General features: G+C 38.9%; 1 protein-coding gene across 1 annotated transcript in view; it reads left to right on the top strand.

The window, feature by feature from the left end:
- The window catches only part of KCNK5 (potassium two pore domain channel subfamily K member 5), a 32,243-nt gene extending 7,805 nt beyond the window's left edge, over nucleotides 1–24,438 (top strand). The window contains exons 2-5 of the mRNA XM_074925841.1: nucleotides 19,807–19,918; nucleotides 21,280–21,446; nucleotides 22,561–22,729; nucleotides 23,569–24,438. Coding sequence (XP_074781942.1) covers nucleotides 19,807–19,918; nucleotides 21,280–21,446; nucleotides 22,561–22,729; nucleotides 23,569–24,389 — 1,269 coding nt within the window. The 3' untranslated portion in view covers nucleotides 24,390–24,438. The remainder of the gene's footprint in view (nucleotides 1–19,806; nucleotides 19,919–21,279; nucleotides 21,447–22,560; nucleotides 22,730–23,568) is intronic.
- Nucleotides 24,439–25,004: the final 566 nt, after the last annotated feature.

Here is a 25,004-nt window from a genome sequence, read left to right as displayed (position 1 = left end):
TTGGTTAAAATATCAAATTAATCAGTGATGACTTTTGTGTATGACCTCCAAGTGCTCATATTGCTGCTCCTCTTTTCTACTACCAACCTACTCCAAGGGAGTAAAATAAGCTTTGGAGGAAAGTTGCTCAAGAATCATGTGTGGTCCCTTGCTAGAGAAACAGGAGCTGTAAGTATGTTTGTCTGGCCTATGAGAGAAGTGAGGCTGATGAATCTTCTTCAGGCACCAAAGAAACTGGGGAGGTGGTTGGAGCCAAGCAGCTGTATAAAGAGAAGGGCTGTAATCAAACTCACAGGTGGTACCAACTTCCCCCTTGGTTTCTCTTGCAGCAGGCTGGCTGGAACCCTCACCCCACTACATGTTCAGCTGTTACAGTTGCTGCTAACCAGCTTCACAGACCATAATGCAAATATGTTAAAATCAAGTTAAATAGTTGAACTGATAACTTGACAGTTAAGTTAGAATTTCAACCTTTAGGCCTGTTTAAGGTGTGTATGTGACTGCAGAATGAGAAGGCAGTTCTGTAATCAATGCTTGCCTTATTGGCACAAGAGGTTTTGAAGGGCACTGGATTTTGTGCTTAGAAAATCACTCTTTCTTATTGGTATCAGTGGACTCTGAAAGCTTTTCACCTGTGTCACTATCAGTTTGTCCTTTTAAAATAATACTTGTGTGTTTCCAACCTGAATTTTATTTATCACTTTTGGAGTGGAAGGTAAGAAGAGAGAGGAAGAACTAAAAACTTTGAAGCTGTTTCTGTTGTATCAGCAAAACCAGTAGCTAACTTTATTGTGTCTCTATGTGACTTGTTACAATAATACCAGATTTTCAAGGTAGTATCTTAGGTAGATTGTGACTGTAGGATAACTATTCTTTCATGAAGTTGCTGTATAGTCTCTGCAAGGTCCTAAACCTGTCGACTTGATTAATGAAATGAGCATAGACATCTTTATCTTACATAGAAGAGAAGTAAAATGTAATTCACACTCGGAGAGTGCCTTCACTTTATTTGCATGTGTTTTAAGAATGCTTGCTCGGCTCTGCTACAGTTAGACAGTTGTTTTTTTGGACAGATGTCCTTGCAGCTGTCTGCTTGTTGTTCTTTTCTAGTGGAGAAACACTGCAATAAATTAGTTTCACACTAGGCATTGACTAGGTGCTTTCAGCTGAATTCTGTGCATCTTTCTTAGGAAAACGGTCTCGCTTATTTGAGGTAACTGCAACTTTTCTGTGGTTTTGATGACGCTCTGAGCATCTTGTATGCTGAGCAGTTTTTAACCTTGAGGGTTATTTACTTAGCAGTGTGCAAGTGCTTCCTCTGTCTCAGCTTCTGAGAAGGTAATAGATGCCTGCGGAACAGTTAGGGGTATTAATTGCAGGAAATACAGGCTAGGAAGGAAAAGAACGTGGCAGCAACTACAGTGCTTCTGCTGGCTGATTCCTTTTCCCTTTAATAAAGTAGCAAGAATATCGCAAAGTGGTTTGGCTTTCATACCTCCTCAGGGATGGTGGGACAGCTGAGAAGTGACAGGGTACAGTCTGTTAATGATCTGCTACATGCCAGTACTGTAAGTTACTCTTTGCCATGAACTTGTCTCCTGTTAGATGTTTAAGAGTGACCTGCAAATATATGGGATACTTTATGAATCTGGAAGCGTGCAGTTCGGTAGTCTTAAAGTTGAAAGATTTTTCAGTTGACTAAACTTGCTTTTTTTATTCAAGTGTTATTCAAAACGCTTTCTACAGGATATATGCAATGACTTATTTACCATAGGTTTTTGCCCAGGAACTAAATGTGATATGGAACTGAAAAGATTATTGAAGTATTAATGAAGCAGTATCTGCTCTGTTTTTTTTGGTCAAAGTTATTGATTGGAAGCACTCTTGGGGAAGAAAGTCCCTTCTGTGTACTTAGTAATATCGTGCTGCATATAATAAAATAGCAGAAAATTGTCTTCCAGTGTACATGTTGTGTGTGTGGTTTTTAATGTTACACTATTCCTGCAAAAATAGGGCTTGTGTGTATGCTGACACAACTGCGGTTAAGAAATGTTCTAATGCATAGCAGCTCTTAACAGCAAACCAATGGTATTACCAGTCTAATTCATTCACCCAGCAGCAGAAACAAGATAGACTAGGCAAGTTATGCCATTACAGGTCTGAGAGTGTCCAGAACAGACTGTTTCCCAGCATGCTTATCTTAGTTACTGACTGCACTTCCTTCTATCCTGTCATAACTGTGCTGGCAGATCTCTGTATGTGTATTTGAAAACACTTGTCCAGAGCAGCCTCTTGTCCTTCCCCAATCCGCAAAGATCGGTCTTGAGCTAAGCTAGTGTTGAAGGGATTTATAGTAAGTAACATAACAAACTTTTGTTTCAGGTTAAGCTCTGGATAAAGCTAAATACATAGTAACAGAAATCACAAAGCAAATAGTGTTTCTGTGGCACATTTTTCCCCCTTGTTACTCCTCTTAACATAAACCCATCACCTTGCTATTCATACAAAGCATCCTGCCCATGTTGACATTGGAAGCCTACCTTGCCCTGCCGCCGCCTCCTGCTGTCTGATGGACTGATACAGGGAGAGAGACTAGCGTGGCTGAGGTTACGTAAAGTTTTTGCTTTACCCTGGAAACTTTTGTTTGGCTTAATGAGGTGAGTGAGTAAAGGTTCTACCCCAAAGAGTTAATAGCCACCAGTGTGACTCTTTCTTGCTCCTATTCTGTAGTCCAAAAGTCTACCTGATTTAAAATGTTACACTTAGTACTCTGCTCCACCCAAGTCTGATCATTGTTTTGTTTCATTGATTTGATGCTGTTGGGACAAATAAGATTTTTATTCTAGCGTGTGTAAGCTCACTGAATTGTCAGACAAATAACAGTTGTTTTACCAGGACCTGCTTTTTTTTTTTTTTTTGTTTAGCCTTAAGATAGGTTGTTAAATAGGAAATGAGATATGTGATGCTGGGCAGCAGCTTCTACTTTGTCTTCAGAGAAGCAAGACCTTTAATGTGTTGAAATTTGGGGATGAAATACCACAATGCTTGTGAAACCAAAAGCCCGTAACGTTCTGGTCCTAGCTACGAAGAAACAAGCTCCAAACAGTTTTTAGGGTGTTCTAACAAAGTGACTTTCTGTAAATTTCTTAACCTGAAGCATGTTTTTGTGTATGACTATAAATGGGAGAGAGCATAATGTGCTTCTTTAATGCAATGCTCCTTTATGCTGTAATTCATTCACTGAGTAGAATAGCTTATATAGGCCTCTGTAAGCAAATCTGTCAAGCTTGCATCACCTTTGTTTTGACTTGTCCTAATGACCTATTCTTATACACTGAAAGCATGGGGGTTGGGGTGGAAGCTTAATTTTAAACTGGGCTTCCCCTTTTACTTCTGTGTAGTATTAAGGCTTTTCTGTCCAAATATTCCACTTTATACCATATTGTGGATGGGTGAAAATCTGCAAAGATGAACTAGATTGTTGTGTTGCTGCTCCAGGTCTTGAGGCTTTGATATGGTGCAGCCTTTCCCCATCTAGTAAATTAAATCAGTAAACTGTTTTTATTGACACTAGGGTTGTTTTGGTTTAATTCAAATCTACTCAAATCAACTGCAGCTAAACTGAAAATATATTATTTTGGAAACTCAGACTACTGCATGGGTTAGCATCTGCTTATGCAGTTGGTACCAAGTCTGTTGCAATAGTCTCATGTAAACACCGTGTGGTTCTAACCCTGCTTAACATAGGTCACCAACTGGTGTGAGGGCATGATTAAACTCTTGACTCTTCTGCTTCCACTTTCTTATCTCTAAAATAGAGACAACAGCATTTTCCAAAGCCCTTTTAAAGGGGAGTTGGCTCCATTAGTCACCATGTACGTATTCAGATAGGAAGGAAGCCTAATCTGCTATTATAGATTATTCCAAATTCTTAATTTCAGCTGATGCAATGTAAAAGTTGTTGAAATAATTTTTGGGTTTTTTTCCAACCAAGGAAATGTGTGTTATAAGCATATTGGCATAGAAGCCCTCAAAGTTAAGCTGTATTAATGAAAGCTATAGTCTGATACGTTTTATGTCTGAATGAGAGTAATTGGAGGCCAAAGAAAAGTTGGGACACTCGGCATCTGCAGAACAGCTGCAGTTCTCATGCAGCAGTAACCTTTAGTTAATTTGTCTTCAAAACATGTCTGTGTGGAACTTTGGGAAAGTGAAAAGGAAACAGTTCTATAATTGCATTAATCACAAGAGCAAGGGAATGCTGGTAAAGCAGTGAATATGCTTTTCATCAAAATAGTTTATTAACTAGTTTGTTAAACTGCAATCTAGTTCTGAAATTAATAGTGGAAAAAATCCCTATCAACTGTTAATTTCTGTAGGCCTGATCTGTCAAAGCAGCCAGCTGCGTTTTCAAAACTGTTGGTGTTTACATCCATTGCATGCACCTAAGTGGAAAGGAGCAATAAAATTAAGCAGCATTAGTTCATTCAAGCATAGGATCTGCAAGTATCACAAATAGGTAAGCTTCAGTGTTCAATTCTGCAATGACAATATAGTTCCAGTTAACTAATTTGCTGAATTATGAGTTTCACTTATTATTTAACTCTGCAGAAAGCCACAAAAAGGAAATAACCTTGCTGATCTCTTTCCATTAATATTCCTCACATTGTCCTATGAATTATGACTTATAGGAAAATTAGCTGTCCATGCTATACATCATACACAAGCAAGTCTTAAACAGTGCATGCTGTAAAAATATTGACATACCTCCAAGAGGTTAATATCCCTACACATAAGAACTTTTTTCCAGAGGAAATAGTAACACCTATTTGTACTGCAGAATGGAAATACAGCTCCTTTTGTTCAAATGTGGGGTTTTTTTATGGGCTCTTACTACCTAAGTCTCACTTGACTTCACATGTCATCTTAAAATAGAAACTATTCCAAAACTTGGGATTTTATGCAGAATTAATTCATTCTCTCATTACAATAGTTTACGTCTAGTCGTCTTTTTTACACAGCTGGGCTGGGAGGTCACTAATAAAGTTTGCTGTTAGCTAGCTGTAACAGCAGAGACGTTTAGCAGCAGGACAGCAAGGATTGTAGTGAGGGGGAACTTGATCATTCAACTGTAATGGTTCCATTTGCCAAAAAACCTCAAAATTCACCATGTAGCAGCTTACAACTGCTTGATTTCTGATCAAACAGTGGCTTTAAATTCTTCTATGCTTTCTCTTAGGGGCTTGATTGCATGCTTGATTTCATCTCTAAGAATGAAAACTGCCAATGTAACCATGAGAGAGTTCATTATTATACACAAGGTAGAGAAGCATCAATAAATATTTCCAAAGACCTGACTACTCACAGTTTTTCTGTCAAGTCATGTGAGCAATGCTGGCTTGGCCTCAACTTGCCTTGGTAAGGAAGAAGGGGCATTTGTTTAGATACAACCTTGTTTGGGCTGAAAATTCTTCTGTGACCTTGTTCTTGAATTTACTGTGTGAGAAGACTTGGGGTGTTCCTTTCAGTAGATTTACTTTGGGAAAGCAATGGGGAGTTTCCAAGAGATGGAGAAAAAGGCAAAACACAGAACTTGTTGCAGAACATGAAATCAATATTATCCAAATCCTGGCTGGGCAGAGTACAACCGGTTTCCACAAACACACATGTACACAATGTGAGGACTTTGTAGAAAATGCTTATGTGTCTTTTGACTTAAAATGTCTCAAACTGCCTATTTTTCAAATACTATTTTGTAAAATAGAGGTTTATGACAATGCTGCAAGGATAAATGTAACTCTTGCTTTGCTTTTTGCAAAAAACCCCAAAGACCTATCCTTCTCCACTCCTTCCTGCCCTCCCCCCAGTTGTGTAGTGGTTCTGCTGGAATCCTTGGTTAGTGTTCTGTTTCTATTATCACTTGGAATATTTTCATGCAAATTTGCTTAATCTGAAGAGGACAGCTCTTACCTTATGTCTGTAGCTGTAGATGTAACAGCCATCTGTAAACCTTCAGTCGAACAGCACTTTGTACAAGTAAGGAGTGCAAATTATTATAGAAAATAACTAATCCTGACTTGTACTTCTCTTAAATGTGACCGTAAGATGAGGCTTCACAAAATCAGTACGGCAATGTGTCCACTCTGTAGAACTGCTATTGTACTCAGTAAAGGAAATTACCTGTTTGTTATGATGCTCAAGCCTTATTGAAAGATGTTTTTAAACTCTTGTTAGAAGTCTACCAGGAAAAAATAAAAATCAAGCTGGTGCTGCAAAAGTTCTGGTGTTCTGTTTATCAGTAGTTTCTTTCCAAGTAATTTGTTTTACTCTAGCATTTATCTCTCGCCTACCCTGCATCAAACCACACCACCTTTGAATGGTGCCACAGAAAATGGTGAAATTGTTTATTCTTTCTCACAACTTCTGCCTGAAGCACTCCTTTCTTACTAAGAGGATTTTAATGTAGGACGATAATATGCTCCCCAATGCATTATAATTGTAATAAAGGTTTCAGATTCAAAATCTTACCTGTAACACCACATTGTAGAAATATTTACTTTAAACCAAACCAATCACTGTTAAGTTGGATCTTGGTTTAGATAGGGAGGTTCATCTACACTATCATGATGAATGCTTTGATTAAAACCTATTGCATAGGTTTAGAACCTGTTCAAATTTACAGCTTAATTTCACTCATGCTCAGGTTCTATTGTTTTGCTCTTATACCAACACTTGGTTTGGGTTTAAATGGCTTTTGTTTGTGGTCTTGTGTTGTAGTTTCTGATATAGTACAAAATAAAGCAATGTTATCCCCCCTCAGCCTTTATTTTTGCAGTACAAATAACCCGTAATAGTATCCTCATTCTTCTAGCCCTTGTCTGCCTCTGTTCCCATTTCCTGAAGGTGAATGATCAGAATTGTAAAAACCATGCCAGCTAAGTTTCACCGCTGCTTTGAAGAATGACAGCAAGACATCAGGACAGGGATTTCAAACATCTAGCTGTTCCTTAAAGTTCCTCCCCTTTTGTTTTTATTGATGTGCTTCTGTTGTTGAAATGCCTAAACTGTATGACTGGACTGATAAGGTATAATAAAAAAATGTATTCCACTTGCATTTACTGCTGTAGGTTATGATAATAGCACCTTTATGTCAGAGAATGGGAAAAGAGAAGCAGAATAAATTGCAGTGGGTGACCAGGACATCTTAAAGCTGACTTTAAAAATGCCCAATTTTTGAAACATGGTTCTTTAGTCAGGTATGTTACCCTTGAAACTAAAGTAGTAATGATTTAGTGTATGATTGTCCAGGACTGTTTACAGGCCTCTCAAATCAGCTGAGCTATAAATGTTTGAAAAAGGTGTTTATATGTTGAAGGCATGTCAAAGTCTATAATATCACTAGATTTACAGGGTGCCCAAGTACACAAGTAATATGATTGAAAGGTCTGGTGCCATCGTTGCTAATGACTGAAATTATGTCAGTAAATTACTAAAAGATACAGTGTGCCAGCTGACTGCTGTGTCATTGCTTTTTTTTTTTTTTAAGCCCCAGCAGGGCTGAAAGCTTATCACAACTCATGGCCTATCTGTATAAGACCTTATCTTCTTTAAATAAAATTTATGACAAAACCTATATTGCTTTCAAGGGCAATAAGGTCCAATTTCAAGATACAGAAGTTCTGGAACCTCTCCTTTTACTTCAGGCTAATTGAAGGAGATAAATTTTAAGCTGTATTTTGCTAGTCTGCTCTCTCTTGTGGAAGGATATAATTCAGCTAAGTCAGTTGGTTTTCCAGTGGTTCTCTAATACAGACAGGCATTTTCTGTTGTTAAATCAACACCCTTTCCTGGAAGACTGTTTTTCTAGTAATTTTCAGACACTGCAGAAGTTGAGAAGAAGTTAGGAGAGTTAAGTGGTATGTGTGCTCCCCGCCCATTTGTTTGTCCCACAGGAGATAATTCTCTCTTCATGTCAATGGTGATTATTTTCCAGGATATTTTCCATTAACTTCAAAACTCTCATCCCTTGTTCTCTATGCCAATGGACAAAAAACCCACACATGCCTCCCAAACAAAGAAAACCAATCAAATAAAACCAACAACAAAAAACCTAAAAACAAACAAAAAGTGCACTTGCATCTTGGGAAGCATCATATCCTCAGGAAGGCTCTCCTAATTAGGTTTATTACTGAGTTGTAACTTCCCATGCAAAACTCAAAAATACCAATAAATTTTGTGAAGCCTTGTGTTCACCTTGGTGGGAATGAAGAGGTGATGGTGCTAGTTACCAGTGCAGACCGAGCAGGTAATCTTGCAGTACATTACAATAATACTGTTTCTCCAAGTAGAAGCAACCATAAGGACTTGTTCTAGCTAGAGTCAAAATCATTGCAGTTATAAGATTTACATCTATATGAACTACTAAAACGGTCAGCACACAAATGTCTGCTTTTAATTGGGGGCAGGAGGAAGGAGGAGAGAATAATACTCAATATGTGGCACTGTAGAAGTACCCAATATATTTATCCTCACTTCTTTTGTATCCTGTTTCATCCTACTCATGCTTTGTCTAATTTTGATCATCTTTCCAAGCAGGGAATAGCTGGCACAATTATTTACCTTCTTTATTTCCAAATAATAATGTGGAATTAATTTGACTGTAGACTCACAAATTGTTTCCACTGGACTGTGTCCTGAGGCCTCCAGACTCATAAATATTAGCCACAATTAAATTTTTATGAGTCTTTCAGGTTCAGGCAAGTACAAAGATGATTCTTTACATCTCCTTTTAAATTCATGATTTATTGCATGGCCTTCAGATAACAAGCACAAACCAGGGTAGAACATGTATATTCTAACCTCGTGTATAAAAAAATCTTTTCCCCCTTTCTTGTCTCTGATTAGAGCTATTTCTGGTTAATAAATTGAGATTGTGCTTGAAGAGCATGATTTGTTCTGCCCAATATGGGTTAATTAACAGATTGCCTTTCTAAAGGATCATTTAGTCTGGTTAAATTGTAATCAAAAAACAAGAAAGCAAATGAGCACTTACAAGAATGAAATAACAAGTATTCCTGTCTGTGACAAATGTGCATTTTCTAGTTGGCAAAAGGGACGAGGGTAAGAAGCATACAGAGTAAGAGAACACAGTGGCAAGAAGAGGTGCTTGTTATGCCTGTCTTCAGCGAGAATACCCTTTACAGGTTAAACAAATTATTTTTTCTGTTCACTGGGCTGTCTGCGTCAGCACTTATGGATTGAGAAAGCTTGATGCTTGGTCCCTGTTATACAAATTTGTCTTTTTAATGTTGTTCCCCTCATACGCATTGCACTTGCAGCACAAAACAAAACACAGAAGAAAATAAGTGAAGTGGCCAGACTTATTTTTCATTCTGTTCCTTTTGAGGCTCAGTCTGCTGAAGAACTTCCTGCACTGCTTAACATGCATACTTGGTAGTGTGTTAAAATAATGATGACAGTGTGGGGAAGATGGTGCTGTGATCAGTGCTTGGGAGAAGGTGGGGAAAAACTCCATTTATCAGAACAGTTAGAAAGAAGGTCTGATCTGCAAGGTCAGAATGGATTTTTAGGCCACTAGCCTAGTAAAGGTAGAGACCTGTGACAATATTATGTCTTCAGTTTTATTTATGATGACATTGCATCCAAACACAAGTGCTTTTGAAAAACTTTGCTCACAATATTTTTGAAAGTCCTGCAGTCGGTATGCAGGAGTACCTAACCCATAGTAAGGATGCTCTTGTTTAAATCCTCTCTGTACATACAGGTTATTTGGGACTGGATAGTGTGAAGTTTAAAAAGAACAGCTAACCGGATACAACATCCAGTGCAAATAGGAATTAATTGGCTTATCCATCAAACTGTCTGTTTCTCAGAGATATCTCAGAGCTCACTGGCCAGTTCCAGTTTGCTTTGGGATATTTGTGTTCTTCCTCAGTTCTGAGCACCTAAATAAACCTCAGAACTACACTAAATAGCAAATATTTTCCAGTGTAAAAACATGTGTGTAGCGTTAAGATGTGAATGCTTTCTAGTCCTCCTTCAAGCTCAGTCATGTTCTTCAAAGAACATGCACAGGTTTTCTTTACAGCAGAGTGATGCAGTTATTTAGTAATTTTCCCTCTGCTGAAGGTGACTTCTGTGTTTCTCTGTGTTTGGTAGTATCTTGTATGCCTGTGTTTAGTGCTGTGATCTTCAGGTGTTCTTACTAGACAGCCTGTTCTGCTTTTCTGGCCAATCAATAAATTTAAAAGAATCCGCAGCTCTAATCCATGGTTTGCTTCATAGCATGTACTTAATTACTTCCACTGGAATCTGGTTTCAAAGTCCAGTACAGGACAATGCACCCCACTCAGTGCTTTCTCCATCTAATAAAACTAGCAAGTTTGCTCTAAAAAAAAAATTTTAAAAAGTGCCAGGCACATTGAAGTCTAGGAAGAGGACTTTCCCCAATACTTTGAAAAAAACCTCAAACAGTAACAATTGTGACAAAACAGTCTAATTAAGAAATCAAGATCAAGACGCATGTAAAAAGCCCTCTGGGTGTGCTGTATGCTAAATTAACAGACACAACGATGTCTGGTTTGCTGTCCTGTTATATAACAAAACTATGCAAAGTGAAAAGCAGGCATGTATTTACGTGCATTCTTTAAATATCAGGCTTAGATGTAGGGACAGCTCTGTATGAAGTGGCATGTGCTGGAGGCTCTATTAGGTAAGAAAAGGTATGCTTAGATGGAGGTCCAAGTTGCTGACAGACCGAAGTTAAGCGTAATGAAGGGAAAGCAAGAGAGTGTCTTGGTTCTGTAATTCATTTATGCATTGAGAAGCACTGTTGTTGCACGAATAGAATGAAACACTGAAAAGCTGCCTTGGTAAATGAAGAATCAACAAGGTTAGCTAAACTTTCTCTGCAGAGCAAGTTCAGTCTTGTTTTATAATCTTTTGGATAAAATGTGGTATCCACAGTGAATTTGACCTGTATACGTACCTTTCTGTTTTGTATGCCAAGATACTGGTGGATCATTTGAAGTCACTTTTAGCAAATTTAAATAACACTTATAATTGCCTTGTTAAAAACAAAAACAAAAACCACTCAAAAAACCCAAAACAAAACAAAAAACCGCACACTGATATGTTGAAGCAGTTGTAAAGAAGAGATGAGGAGAACTTAAAGAAGTTCTGCTTTTTTTGAAGACTGTGTAAAACTGACAAGATAACATTCTTTCTGCTGTATTGGTAGGAGTGTGAAGGTACCATCTCATTCTGAACTAAATCTTTCTATTGCTGGAAAGAAAACACTCCCCTGAAGTATGTAAAGCCATATTTTGCCAGGATTTTTTTTTCCCCAAGTGGGAATTTTCAAAAGTTTGCCCTTTGATAGGAACTGTATTTTAAGACTAAACGGTTGATTGAAAAATGCAAAATATGTTTTTACTTGCAATAACACTTAATCAACCATTTTATAAATGCAGTGTATGACAGCAAGGGGAAAAATTGTCCCCTGCTATCTGTAGTTGATCTATGTAGGAATGTAAACACTGGGACTAACACTTACTTTCCAGGGTTTGATTTTATTTTTGTTCTAGTTGAATTTTATAGATAAAAGGGGAAAGGAGTCCTGTATACCTGTATTGATCTCTCTGGCCTTTTGGGTAATATTCATGTATGCTTTTGGTTAGGTTTATTATTTGCATCTGTCAAAACCAAGCATGAGGCTTGTGGGGTTTTTATTTCTTTAGAAGTAAAAAATAACATTCTCTCAATGACTACTTCCTAATTTTTGCCTCAATTTCAACTTTGGCCTTGTGGTAGGTGGCTACTGGCCATAACCCCACTGTGCTACTAGAAACAAGCTGTTTCTGCCTTGGATTTTACATTTGTTAAAATAGACTGTACAAGTCCTAGGATTAGTGAGAGTCTTGCAGAACCTAGCAACTCTTCGTATAGGCCAGCTGGGAAGAAATGCTGTGCACAGCAGTTAAATTAACTGTGGATTCATTCCTATATGCTCAGCTGATCTGGAATCAGACTTGTGTAGTCAACTGATGTCCTCTTTAATAATGTGGAATTTACTAAATCCCACCATCCTCCTCTAATGCAGGTGCTGCTGACTCACATCCTGCACCTCTTGCCCCAACCACCTTCCAACTTGACTCTCTGCATAGGTCAGTAAAGGACAGTAAAACTTTCACAGGTTAGCAAGACACAAGGGTGTTGCCTGTTAGACCGAGACAATATGGTTCACTTGTCTTATTTTTCTTTCCACAAAAAAGGTCGCAAACCATTCCTCACAGAAGTAGGAAATCCAGGACTCAGCTAAAAGACTTCTTTTTACATCTGGCATGGTTCTTGTCCTGACAGACATGAAATTCATATTGCGAACACAGATAATGCTGAGAGGGAAATTAAAGGTCAGCTATCCGAAGTCCTGCTAGTTAGCATAGTCCTGCAGAGACTGTCAAGTGGCTAAGGCAGCCTGAAAAGCTTGTTCGCTTGGCCCTGTGTGCTGGCCCTGGTCATATGCCAGCATGTTTCAGTTATCTGGGAACTCAGTCCAGGTAAGTAATCGGGATAAGCCTGTCATTACACTAGAGATGGAAGTGGAAAAAAAGAATGGCAAGAACCACAAGTCTGTGCTTTTCTGGTGATTTGAGCTGCTCTGGAACGGTGGATACTTACTACCATCCTTCCCTAAGAACTCTTGCCTTTGGGTGATTAAGTGCAGAATGTGCCAGGTGCCAAGTGGTTGGCAGAAATATGTGTGTCCAAAGAGGGTGCTGCTGTTTTTTTTTTTTATTCCAGGCTGTGATTTATTTTTTTTTCTGTATTCTAATCCTCAAAGGATTTAATTTTTTCTCTCCCAAGAAGCAGTGAGCTTTTGATTTCTCTGTGCACAGGCACATGTATACCAGCCTTCCTAAAGATGACATTGGAATAGCTGCTGTTTCTGCTGCCTTGATGAAATAATTTAACCTTACGTGTATTCTCTCATTTTTCTGCAGCTCTGCCACGTCATGTCTCTGGCTACCAAAGTGAGCATTGTGGCATAGCAAGATTTTCTTAGCAGTAGTGTAGCTGTCTTTTGGAAGTGAAGGCTAGGAAGAGAGGTGAAATATTTTAGCCTCAATTTAGCCTCAAGAATATATAGGTTAATATGAATGTTTTGCAGAACTCAAACAGAAAATTTTAATAAATCATTACATGTTTTAGTATTACATTTTAATAAATCATTACCTCATATATCTAGATGTGAAAAGTAAGTGGGGGAAAAAAGTTTTTTACTCACTGGTAAAATCATTAGTTGCATAGTTGGCTTCTCTTTCCCTTTCCTTACCCAAACCCCAAGCTGCCAAGATACTCTAGTGAGGAAAATATTTTCTCTGATGGGCAGTATCCTCCATTCATTCAGGGGTGTGAGAGGAAGGCTGTTGGCTTTAAAGCATGCTTCCCTCCCTCGTTCTTTTTCTCCAACTACTATAACTCAAAACAATTGATTATGGCATTTGTTATTATATTATATAAATATTTGTTGTTTAACAACTAGACATACAAACTTACTCAATAGATGAGCTATGATAGCTGTCAGCCAGGATTAATATATTCCTAGTTTGCCTGTGAATCTACTACTTTTGGTCTAGCTATAAAGTACTTACAAATTCAGACTATGCATGTGAAATAGCTTCTGCTGCTTTTAATATGCAAGCAGATGTCAAAGTGCAATTTGCCAACAGGGCAGAATTTCTGGCCATGGCCACTGTGTTGCCTATCTGCATGATGAGTCTGAGAAGGTTGTTCTGTCAATCTAGCTGTGATCACCCACAGACTTTTTTCCTTCAAAAGGGGTACTGGCTGAGAGGGTTTCTTTTTCTCTATTTACATGTAATCCTGAGACAATATTATCTAGGTCAGCAGAACTTTGTAATGTATGTCTGACCTGAGAGTCTTAACATGTGACTCCTTTTTTTTTTTTTTTTAATTAGAAAGATAAATATTGACTATTAAATATGTTTTGCATTTAAAAATCTGATTATTGTAAACAGCTGACTGCTACTGTAACTTTATAGCTGGAGCCAGAAAACCTAGGTAACTGCAAAAAACCATGGGGGACAAGTAGAAAAGTATGCAATTTTCATGGCATGGGTTTTTATTTTTTTTATTTTTAAAGTAACTTGGGAGTGACTTTAAGCCTTTCCTTGATTTTAAAAGCTATGAATAATATCCATACAGATTCTTGTACCACTTCACCTATTTGTTTTGCTCTGCTACTGCTGGATTTGTCTAAAATTAAAATCTGCTTAAAGATGAACAGCAGTATAGAGTTTCATCTGATACTAGAAATTTATACCTTTTAACCCTGGACAATTTTATTATGATTGGCTAAATTGTCAGTAATGTATGTATTCATGATTAGATAACTACTGCACAGTTTTCTAGTTTCTTCAAATTGTATTAAAGATTTGGATGTCAATGTGAAGAGGGGTTGCTGTTGAATCTTTATTCCTTGTAGGAAGGTCTCTAAAGTGCTTAGTAGATTTGTAATTATCAGTGTTTTTCTGTGCATTAAATCTTTACATCTTTGATAAAAGAACTTAAAGAAGGAAAATTACTCCATGTCCCTTCAGAGTCAGAAGTGGGGACAAAGCCTAGGAGTTATGAAAGGATGCATCAGTTATTGCTTTAATGGACTCTTCTTTTGGATGCAGCAGCCAGCTGTGATTGTCCTTTATGTACATGGTAATACTCTTTAAGAGCAGAGTGAAAGCCCTTGGTTCTGATTTCAGGCTTAATAGTTCAATTACATCTTCTTTCTTACAGAGAAACACTTAACGTTTGCCGAAGATAATTGTTCATACCACTGGGAGAAGCTTAAAACTACCATTAGGCTTACGTGACAGATCTCCTGGGAATGCTTTGAAATAATATGGGAGGCATCTGGCTGTACTTGTATGTAATAGGGTGCCTGTGGGGAAGGATCTGTTGCTTTAGTTTATATAGCTTGTTTATTTTCTTGTGTCGTTAGTCTGGCCTATCTGTCTATCTGACCATAAGTACCCCAAAAGTCCTTTTCCTTCCTATTGCTCATTGTTATCAGACTCAGCTAATCTTCTTATTAAAATGTCTAGGATTTCATGCCAAATATGAAATTATTCCTACTTGGTATGCAAAACCTGTATCACAGTTTTCTTCAGCCCGTAACACTCAGAATAAAACCACTAACTGCATGTGGATCCCTGTATCAGTACATGCTGGGGGCCACCCAGCTGGAAAGCAGCTTTGCGGAAAAGAACCTGGAGTTCTGGTGGACATCAAGTTGAACATGAGCCAACAATGTGCCTCTTCAGCAAAGGTGGCTAAAGGTATCTCCTGGGCTGCACTAGGCAAAGCATTACCAGCAGGTCAAGGGAGGTGATCCTTCACCTCTACTCAGTACTGGCAAGGCCACACCTGGGGTACTCTGTTCAGTTCTGGCTCCCTAATACAAGAGGGACATGGGACATGCTGGGGAGTCCAGCAAAGAATCACTAAGGTGATCAAGGGATTGGAGGGTGCTCCAGTCCTCCTATGAAGAAGGGCTGAAAGACCTGGGACTCTTCAGCCTGGAGAAGAAAGAAAAGGCTCAGGGGGATCTCTTCAGTGTATATAAATACCTGAATAGAGGATGTATAAGAATATTTTCTGCTTTTTGTAGAAAGAAAACAAAGCCTTGTGCACTTGCTCTTGCTTACAGAGGCAGAGGATGATAGTTCTGTCCCATTTTTCCTTCTTCTGAAGGCTAAGAAGCCAAAGTAAAACGGCATCTTCCACATACCTAATTATGATAAAGCTTTCTTGGGGGCAGTCTTCAATGTGCTTATTCTTAGTTTTGTGTTCTTGCATTACATCTACAGGGACTAAATGTCATTCTGTTGTGAACCATTCTACCCTGCAGTGGTATTGATCAAGTTTCAAACATCCCTCCTTCTAATACAAAGACAAGCACAGCTAAGATGGGTCTGCTGACTGTTGCAAACTTTTAAGCCGCCGTAGAGACTGGCCCTAGCAAACCTTGACAGGCGAGTAGAAAAAAACAATTTGAAGAAATGCATTAGTATGTAGCATCCCAGTTTGGGAAAGCTTTGCTGCTGTTCTGTGCTTGCCCTCAGCAGAAAATGGAGAAGTAGAACAGAGGGAGGAACATATCCAGAATACTTATGTGGGTCAAGGCTTCTCCTTGCTTTTTTCAGGTTTGTTTTGAGAACTTTTCAGCCCTACTCTTACTCATGTGAGAGGGATGCAAGTGGCATGTGCCCAGAGCATCTCAGAGAAGCTCCTTTACTTTGCCCAAAATGCGGAGATTTACCAACTAGTTCTTGTGATATCCGGTAAATCTTGAGTGAACCCGGTCATTAGAGGGTTAATAAAAATGTCACCAAGCCTAGGAAACACAAGGCTGTATTGGAGCAGTGCTGGAGTTTGTCTATGGGGAAGTACCTGCAAATGGAGCAAATTGTCTTCTTGATTATGTTCAAATGGCATCCAGGTTTCTACTTGTGTTAATGTCGTCAGAAGATGTATTAGTTTTATGTGTGTCTTAAATCTGCCTCTGCAATTGCAAATCTGTTTACTTTCAGCAATAGCTCCAGGGACTCTAGATCTTCTTTTCCTTTTTCCTCTGCCAAAATGCAAAATTGAAGTGGTGGGGAGTGAGGGAGAAGGGGTTTTGATTCCTGTGAGGCAAAAATAGTTTGAAAGTAAAAGTCGTGCCTTTATCAGTGCAAACTGTCAGGAGGTGGGGTCTAAGGCGACATGCAAATTGCAAGTGAGTTAACTATTTTCAGCTCTTGAATTTGGGCATACTTGAAAAGGTATTTTCTAAATGACATCTTTCAAGATATTAAGAACGTTTGCACTATCTACCCTATTTCTTCTTCCTCTCCTTCTTTGTCCCCCGTTTCCTCATCCAAAGACTTCCTAGAGCAAATTTTCTATAGTTTAAGAAATCTAGCTCAGGCAACCTGGGGCATTCTGTAACCTAGCATATGAAAATGAAGGCATCTCTGACATTGCCTAACAGACTTACCAAGCAGAAAACTGTTGGGTTTTTTTTTGTTGTTCAGTTGTAGTGTCCACTCACATGGTTTGTTGAAGCCAAAATATATAATTATTTCAGTATGGGCAAAAGTTATGCTGCTTGGAGAGCAGCTATGTATTTCCCACTGCACTAAAGCTATCTAAGCATGTTTTGTGACCATCTTTATTCCTGCAGCTGGAATGCATATAGTGTATTCAGGCTTATTACAGGCATAAAGTAACTTAAAAGACTAGACTGTAGATAGTAATTGTGTGCTAGTAGCAGATAGCTGCGTGCAAATAGGGAGAGGAAGAGGGTGGCAGCTTTGGCTGGAGAATATCTGTGATTCTGTATATAAAAAGTTTATACAACTCGGAGAGTTGGCCATCTCTCCACCAAAATGTTAACTGAGTGTGAAGGGCAGCTGTGTGCTGCTCAATTCAGCAGCTTCTTCCCCTTGGGTCTGGGCCCCCTTCACACCTCCAGACCCCAAATGCTGGTGGTGAAAAAACTGTACATACTGGGAAACAGGTCATTAGCTCAGACTGAAGGTGGAGTAATACAATGAGATAATGGTTCAGTGACAATGGAAATGGATACTTAAGCGTGTCTCTTATGAGATCAGTTGGTCTGTGAGGAAGTAACAATCAAAAAAAAAATAAATCCAACTGTGCTTACAGCATGGAAAATGACTGGAGAATTGGTGTTTGAAATAACACATTTAGTGCAGTGTTGTTGCGTAGTGGAAAAAGCCAAGGCGCCTTTTCAGGGATAATAGACACAGACTGTGTCTATCAGGTACTTCAGGTGTCATTTGGGACTTTTAGGAAGTTCATCTGCAGACCATAGCAGAAATGAATGAAGGTACTCTGATTGGTCTCTACTCGGCTACAACGCATCATCTGCCTCAAATATTTTTCTTTGGAAGGGACTGGCATTGTGTGTTTACTTGCCTGTTCTCAACCTGCCTGATTTGGGGCTCATTTCAACACTAATTTCTTATGACAAATGACTGTCTTGGTGAGAACTTTCTCTATCCTTTCCTATCCAGAGCCTGTAGGCTATGTAAAGAAAGACACTGCATGCAGTTTTGCACACACATTGAGTTTACCAGGAGAAAAATCTAGTTCTGTACCTTCATCCACTTTCAGTGCTTCTCCTTTTATCTTCTGTAATAGCTTGTGTGTTGAAAGTGCCTTTTTAATTAAATTGTTTGCATCTTGTATATGCACAATACATTCACTTTGAGGGCATTTTTATTACAGTAGGAGGGCGATGATATGTAATAAGTCTCAAGGATAATTAAAACCTGTGTTAACTTGTGTATGTTTTCAGTAGCGATTGAACTTTGTGTTGAGTCTCTGCTGGGTCCAAGATCAGATCTTAATCAAGTAGGAAGGAAGGAAGGGGTGACGAGGGGAAGAAGAGTTGGTTGTAGGTACGTCTATAAGTACTTACCAGTTTAAGACAAACTTCACTTGTCATGTTTATTCAAAAAAAAAAAAAGTATAATACCTCCAATTTTTAGGTATCTAGCTCAAGATAATTTTTGTGCTCAACACTTACTGAGGGAGAAACACAGGAAGTGGGATAATGTTATGAATCAACTTTTGGAGGTACCTTCACCTCTCATGTATATGGATGTAGCCTCAGAGTTTTGTTCAGATGACCTTGGTTTACACTGAAGGGCAAAAAGCAGAGTAACCCGAGAAGGCTTACTGCAGCATGATGTGACAGAGCAAAGATTTAAATAACTGGGGATTTCTAGGAGATAATATGCTAAATCATTTTTCTCTTCAGGGAGGCAGGAATACATGTCAGAATTGTCAAGATGCATGATTTTGATCTGAAACTTTGACTTTCTGCACTAAACAGTCATTAGGTTTTTTATCAATGTGTTTTCTGCAGTCTAGTTTTGGAAGGGCAGGGGAGGCTGGGTCTTGCAAGTCTGTTCCTACAGAAGGTGAATGAAGATGGTTAATAATTCCTGAAGACCTGAGGAGATGTTAAAAAACTGACTTGCTGAATCTGTGGAAATGCTAGTAACTACACTTACTTACCTAAAACACTGTAAACAAGTGCTTAGCATTCATCATGGCTTACTAGATTCAAAGATGGGATAAGAAAGGGCCTGATTCAAGGACAATGACTGGTGTCCTGCTGCCTGAAGTACTCTGGAAAAGTGTTAATTTGCCTGTCTTTGCTGAAAAGTACAGTTTTAGGTTGGCTTGTAGATGGTTTGACTTTGCCAGGGATAGCAGGTGAATTAACATTAATCGCACTAGCTTTGCCAAGGATTCTATGACGTCCTGTGCATACCCAAGTCAAGCTGAGGCATGTAACAGTGTTTTGAAATGGGTAGTAGTCTGAAGATGTCCCTAATATTAAACCAAATTCAAGAACTGAACTGGAGGTTAAATGCTAGTTCAGTCTGGAGGAGTGTGTTTGGTCTCTGGAAGAGATCCATTTGGGTTAAACTGGTAAATCAAGTAAAAGCTTATCTAATTAAAAACCCCTATTTAAATGTCAGAGCACCTGCACTACTTAGGTGAAGCAAGTTTTTAATATTTCATAAAGTTATTGTTAGTGAATATACTAGGCTAGCCTTCACAGAAAAACCTTGAGTGGTTATTTTGAAAGTATGAACAAAAGGGGGGAAAGCCTGAGAGGGACAGACACGTTTCTTTTTCAGGCTGCCAGGATTTTCCAAGAATGACTGTAAATTTTTCTTACAGGTTGTGTCAAACGCTGCTGGACAGGGAGTTGCCATCACTGGTAACAATACCTTCAACAACTGGAACTGGCCTAACGCTGTGATCTTTGCTGCTACAGTGATCACTACAATCGGTAAGTATTTATTATGTCAACTTTCCTAACCATAGTTTTCTGTATGCTCAGTGTTTGTACTCTTCCGCTTACGTGTCAAGCTACCCACTGAAAAAAGTCCCCATGGCTGGAGTTGCCTAGAGTACGTGTTCACCTGCAGGTTCATAGAAAAAAAAACAAACAGGGTTTTGGCATTCTCTCTCTGGGTGTGTGGAAAAGAAATGTGTGACTTTCCGACAAGTAACAGATTTAAGGTGCTGTTGGGGACAACTGGTGTCATTCCAGTTCCATTAATTCATGCACTTAAACTTCCAAATCATAAAATCCCAAAACAAAAGCATTACAGAGCATTCCATTAAACTAAGACTTCACAGCATGTGCATACGAGGTTTTTGTATAGCTTTCCTGTTACTCGTGCATTGTCTTAAGCTACTGAATTATTGGTAGTTTTGGCTTGCAGAACAACCTAGACTTTTTATCTGTCTCGTAAAGACAACAAAGTAGAACAAATGTTGTCTTCTAAATCTCATTACTGATTTGTGCTTGTAAAACCCTCTGTATTGAAAGACTTCCTTGTTTGATATACAGATTTTTCAGAGCTCAACATCATCTGCCTTCTGCTTTTACAGAATAATCTTTGCTACATGGTATTGCTATGTCCTTGCTACGCCTGCAATGCAAAAAAACCAGAGAAGTCTGGAGGTATACAGAAATGGAAGTCTTACTATTAAACCATATGCAGTACTGTGGTTTTCTTTATTAATTGAAACTCTCAATACCCAGCTTGTAATATATAACATGAAAAAAAGTTGAAGTCAGGAACATACCTAAATAAGAACGCTCTGGCAAAAGTTCAGAAAATAGGCTGCTGATTTTAGAGCCTGAGTCTGTAATGCCCAGTTGGATTCTGTGATAAGCAAAGAAATAAATTCAGTTGAAATACCTTGCTATGTCACAACTCACAGTTAACTACCCTGCAAATGTACCAGGTTACAAGTTAAATGTGTACGGTGGATCTTTACATGGAAGCTAGCTACAAGGAGGTTTTTAACAGTGCTGGTTAAAGTTGGGAAATCATATTAGAAGTTTTGAGATGAGCTTTATTTGATATTTATCTCATCAAGAAAAAGATGCACAAAATCTAGGAAACACTTAAAATGCAGTAATCTTCTCGACTTGCATTAATGGATTACATATTTGCTAGAACAGAATTGGAAGGCACCCAGATTCAGAAGATCAGCAGCTGGAGCAGTCTAAAGCTCTGGTGAAGTAAGGAGCATCTGATACAGCAGAAGCCCACACAATGCTGTTTTGTGCATAGGTAGAATTGCCTTGAATTTTCTGCAGCAAGAACAGACCACGCACATATTTATCTCTTTTAGGTTATGGAAATGTTTCTCCAAAGACACCCTCTGGGCGTCTCTTCTGCATATTTTATGGGCTCTTCGGAGTTCCTCTCTGCTTGACATGGATCAGTGCTCTGGGAAAGTTCTTTGGAGGACGTGCCAAGAGGCTGGGCCAATTTCTGACGAAAAGAGGAGTAAGCCTGGTAATGCCCTCGCTTGTTTACCCTCATGCTGTGTATTTTTGATGAATGAATTAAGCTTACACTTACCTGTTAATCTTGGTAGTAAATAAACACTTGCACATATATGTATTTTCCCAAATGGTATTGCATAGAAAACTGGAAGGGGGATTGGGTCTGGTATGTTAGTTCTGCAAGAACTTCTAGTGAATGAGATCTTGTAGAAACCTTTGATACTAAATATAGATTTTGCCGCTTCTATGGAAACATGTATCTCCTTACATTAGAAACCTGTAGGTGAGGCTCCATTTCAGACATGCAGTGCAAGCTCCTCTGGAACAGAAATGAGCTCTACTGCTTTCTTCCCACCTGCTTCTGTGCCAGCATGAGTGTTTCCTGCTGTGCAGTGAACCAACTGGAAAATAATGTTTTGTTCTGAGTTACTGGCTTGTGGTTTTTTTGTTTGTGGATTTTTGTTGGGTTTTGGTGGTTGGTTTGTTTTTCCCCTCCGCCTCCAAGTTCAGTTTTGTCACCACAGTTCTGTCAACACTGCACAGAGATGGGAGGCAATGTAGGGCCATAATGCCTGGAGGACAGTGGGACTGTTTTATGTTCTGGTTTCAGAAATAGCAAGAACTTACTTGGTTCAGCACCTGAGAAGAAAGTACAGAAAATGATGGTGAAATGCATGTGCGTGTGCAGAGGTTGCATGAGTGACAAAGGGTAGAAGGGATAAAGAGGAGAGAAGCATCTGAAACACTTCTGATCCTCTATACTTGAATGAAGGGAAAATTAGAGTTACTGACTGCTTTCTAGACTGGAGTGCGATGACTATATCCCATGCCTATTTGTAACATATCAGGAACTCCTTAAACTCTTCAAGAGTGTGAAAGAAAAGTATGAGGGAATAATCCTGTTTGAGCGAGTAGCTGCAAGAATAGTGAGTTCTACATAAAGGGAAAAAAAAAAGATTGTGCGTTTACTTCAGTCAGTGACTTTTAGTTATGGCTGATGAACTTGGCACAAAGCTCTGAAATGTGTGATACCGTCAGATGATGCTTGATGCCATGGATTGGAAAAGAAAATTTGGAGATCTTTCCCTGACTTTTCCCCCCCCCCCCCCTTTTTGTCTTTACAGAGGAAAGCACAAATTACATGCACAGCTATTTTCATTGTTTGGGGTGTCTTGGTCCATCTGGTTATTCCTCCCTTTGTCTTTATGGTGACTGAAGGATGGAATTACATTGAAGGCCTCTATTTCTCATTCATCACTATCACCACCATAGGATTTGGAGATTTTGTTGCTGGTCAGTAATTGTATTTTGTGTATTATTTCATTACATGCATAGCGTGGCAATTCTATTTTCAAACTCTCATTTGAAAAGGTGTTTTCTAAGCTTTTTCAAAACATTTTGCTGAACATTTTGATTCAATTAAAGATGGGTACTGATCCAGTGGACTAGGTCTGGTTCTTCGATCTTGGTTTAGATACCTCAGGCCTTTTTTGGGCTAAATCTGGAGCCAGGTTCAGGAGTTCGTAACTCTTTCAGGTGCCCCCAATCCCTGTTTCAGTCAAGGAGCTATTCTATCCATGCTGATAGTTAAGCACCTTTGAATAGGATCCAGTATACTAAGCAGGGTGCATAAGTTCTGGGCAATGATCTCTGCGCAGCTGTCTAGAACTAGTCAACAGGAAATGCTGAGCATACTGGTGTTTCCCTCTTAAATCTTGCCTTTCTCTAAAACCCACTGTCTAGTTCAGGGCTTTGGAGATGGTCCTTGTAAGTGTAGTTCTAAAGCCTTTTCTCAAGGAAGGTACTTATATCCATACCTCAATGGCAGGGAGAAGACTTATAATTTCTGAACCAAAAAAGAGTTCAGTTTTATAGCTTACAAGGAGAGGATAAATATGTTGCCACTTCATGTTGTAGTCCTGCGGTCAGAGTACATGTCACCAGGGAGTGGAAGACTTGAGAACAACTTTTTCTTTCAGAAGGGTTTCAGATCCCCACTTCATCATCTCTCAGAGCAGCATTCAAACTGCGAGGCTCTGTTAGTGGGGGAGTAGTTCTCAGGGTCATAACTTCAAAGGTTTATTAGCTGCAAGTCCTCTTTCAGTAATATTCGTGTTTTTAATTCTTTGTAGGTGTAAATCCAGATGCAAACTATCATGCCCTTTACAGATATTTTGTGGAGTTATGGATCTATCTGGGACTAGCTTGGCTTTCACTCTTTGTTAACTGGAAGGTCAGTATGTTTGTGGAAGTTCACAAAGCAATCAAGAAACGGAGGAAAAAAAGAAAAGAGTCATTTGACACCCATCCTCGGTCTAAAAAACCCCTTCAAATGGGTGCCTCAAAGGATGTCAACATTTTCAGCTTCCTTTCAAAGAAGGAAGAGACCTACAATGATCTTATTAAGCAAATTGGGAAGAAGGCCCTGAAGACAAACAATGACAAAATGATTAAAGTAGAAAATGCCAAACAAAATATGCAGAATGCCAGTATAGATGCCCAAGTGACTTACACAAAGACAGAGTCATTTGAGTATGATGAGACTTCCCTGGACATTCAAAATGGCCATGTACTGAGACCCCTGCATGATAAACGTATTGGAGACAGCCCTTTAGAAGGAACAATGTTCGTAAACCAGCTGGACAGGATTAGTGAAGAAGAAGGTGAAGTGTGGGATTCCAGAGACTATCGACCCTTAATATTTGAGAATGCCAATATAACTTTTGTAAATGAAGATGATGATGAAGAGGAAGATATCTCAGATGATGAGGAAACATCAAAATCCTCCATGGATGATAATCTTGCAGAGGAATCTGAAACTGCAAAAAAACTGGTAAAATTCCCATCCTCTGATGAATCTACCTTTACCAATAACGAGCTAGAACTTTCTGTGCCTTATGAACAACTGATGAATGAATATAATACAGTAAGCAACGTGAAGGCTGCAACGTGAAGCACGTTTAACAATGGTTTTCTGAAAGCGGTCAGTGCATATTGAACAAACTAACAGAGCAAGGAGAAAAGCATGTTTTTGCAGCTTCTCCTGTCTCTTTGAAAACAAAAGCAAGTCCCAAACTAATAAACTCCGGTGTCCTTTTCCCACCCTAAGTTGGTTTCTGAGCCCATCAGCTTTGCTTATCTGAAAAACTTGTAAAATAACAGTTGAATTTGGAGTCCTGCTCCAATCCTTCTTGGGATTTTATGGTTCTTGAACAAAGTAGAAAAGAAAAGACTAGTTAATACACTGGACCTGCTCTGCGTTTATGCATTTCATTGAGAAATTAGTTTGGGAGTGTAACGATACTGTTGCAAAGAGACTGTTTCGGGCATCAAATATGTTCGGTTACTCCATTAGCCTTTCACCTCTGAAAACCTGGATTTGAATCCTGCTTTGATCACAAATGTAAGCAAGGGGCTTGCTTTTTTTTTTTTTTTTTTAGAGTTGGCCATTTTTAAGTTGTTACCACACACACACACAAAAAAAATCGTGCAACCGTTAGTTGTACTTAATGAGAAATTTTAGGTGGAATACCAGGACATACAGATCGGAGCTGAGGTGCGCTGGCAG

The sequence above is a fragment of the Athene noctua genome, chromosome 1, assembly GCF_965140245.1.
Source record: "Athene noctua chromosome 1, bAthNoc1.hap1.1, whole genome shotgun sequence".
Classification (NCBI taxonomy): domain Eukaryota; kingdom Metazoa; phylum Chordata; class Aves; order Strigiformes; family Strigidae; genus Athene; species Athene noctua.
Note: the sequence above shows the minus strand (reverse complement) of the source record. Positions and strands in the feature narration are given on the sequence as shown.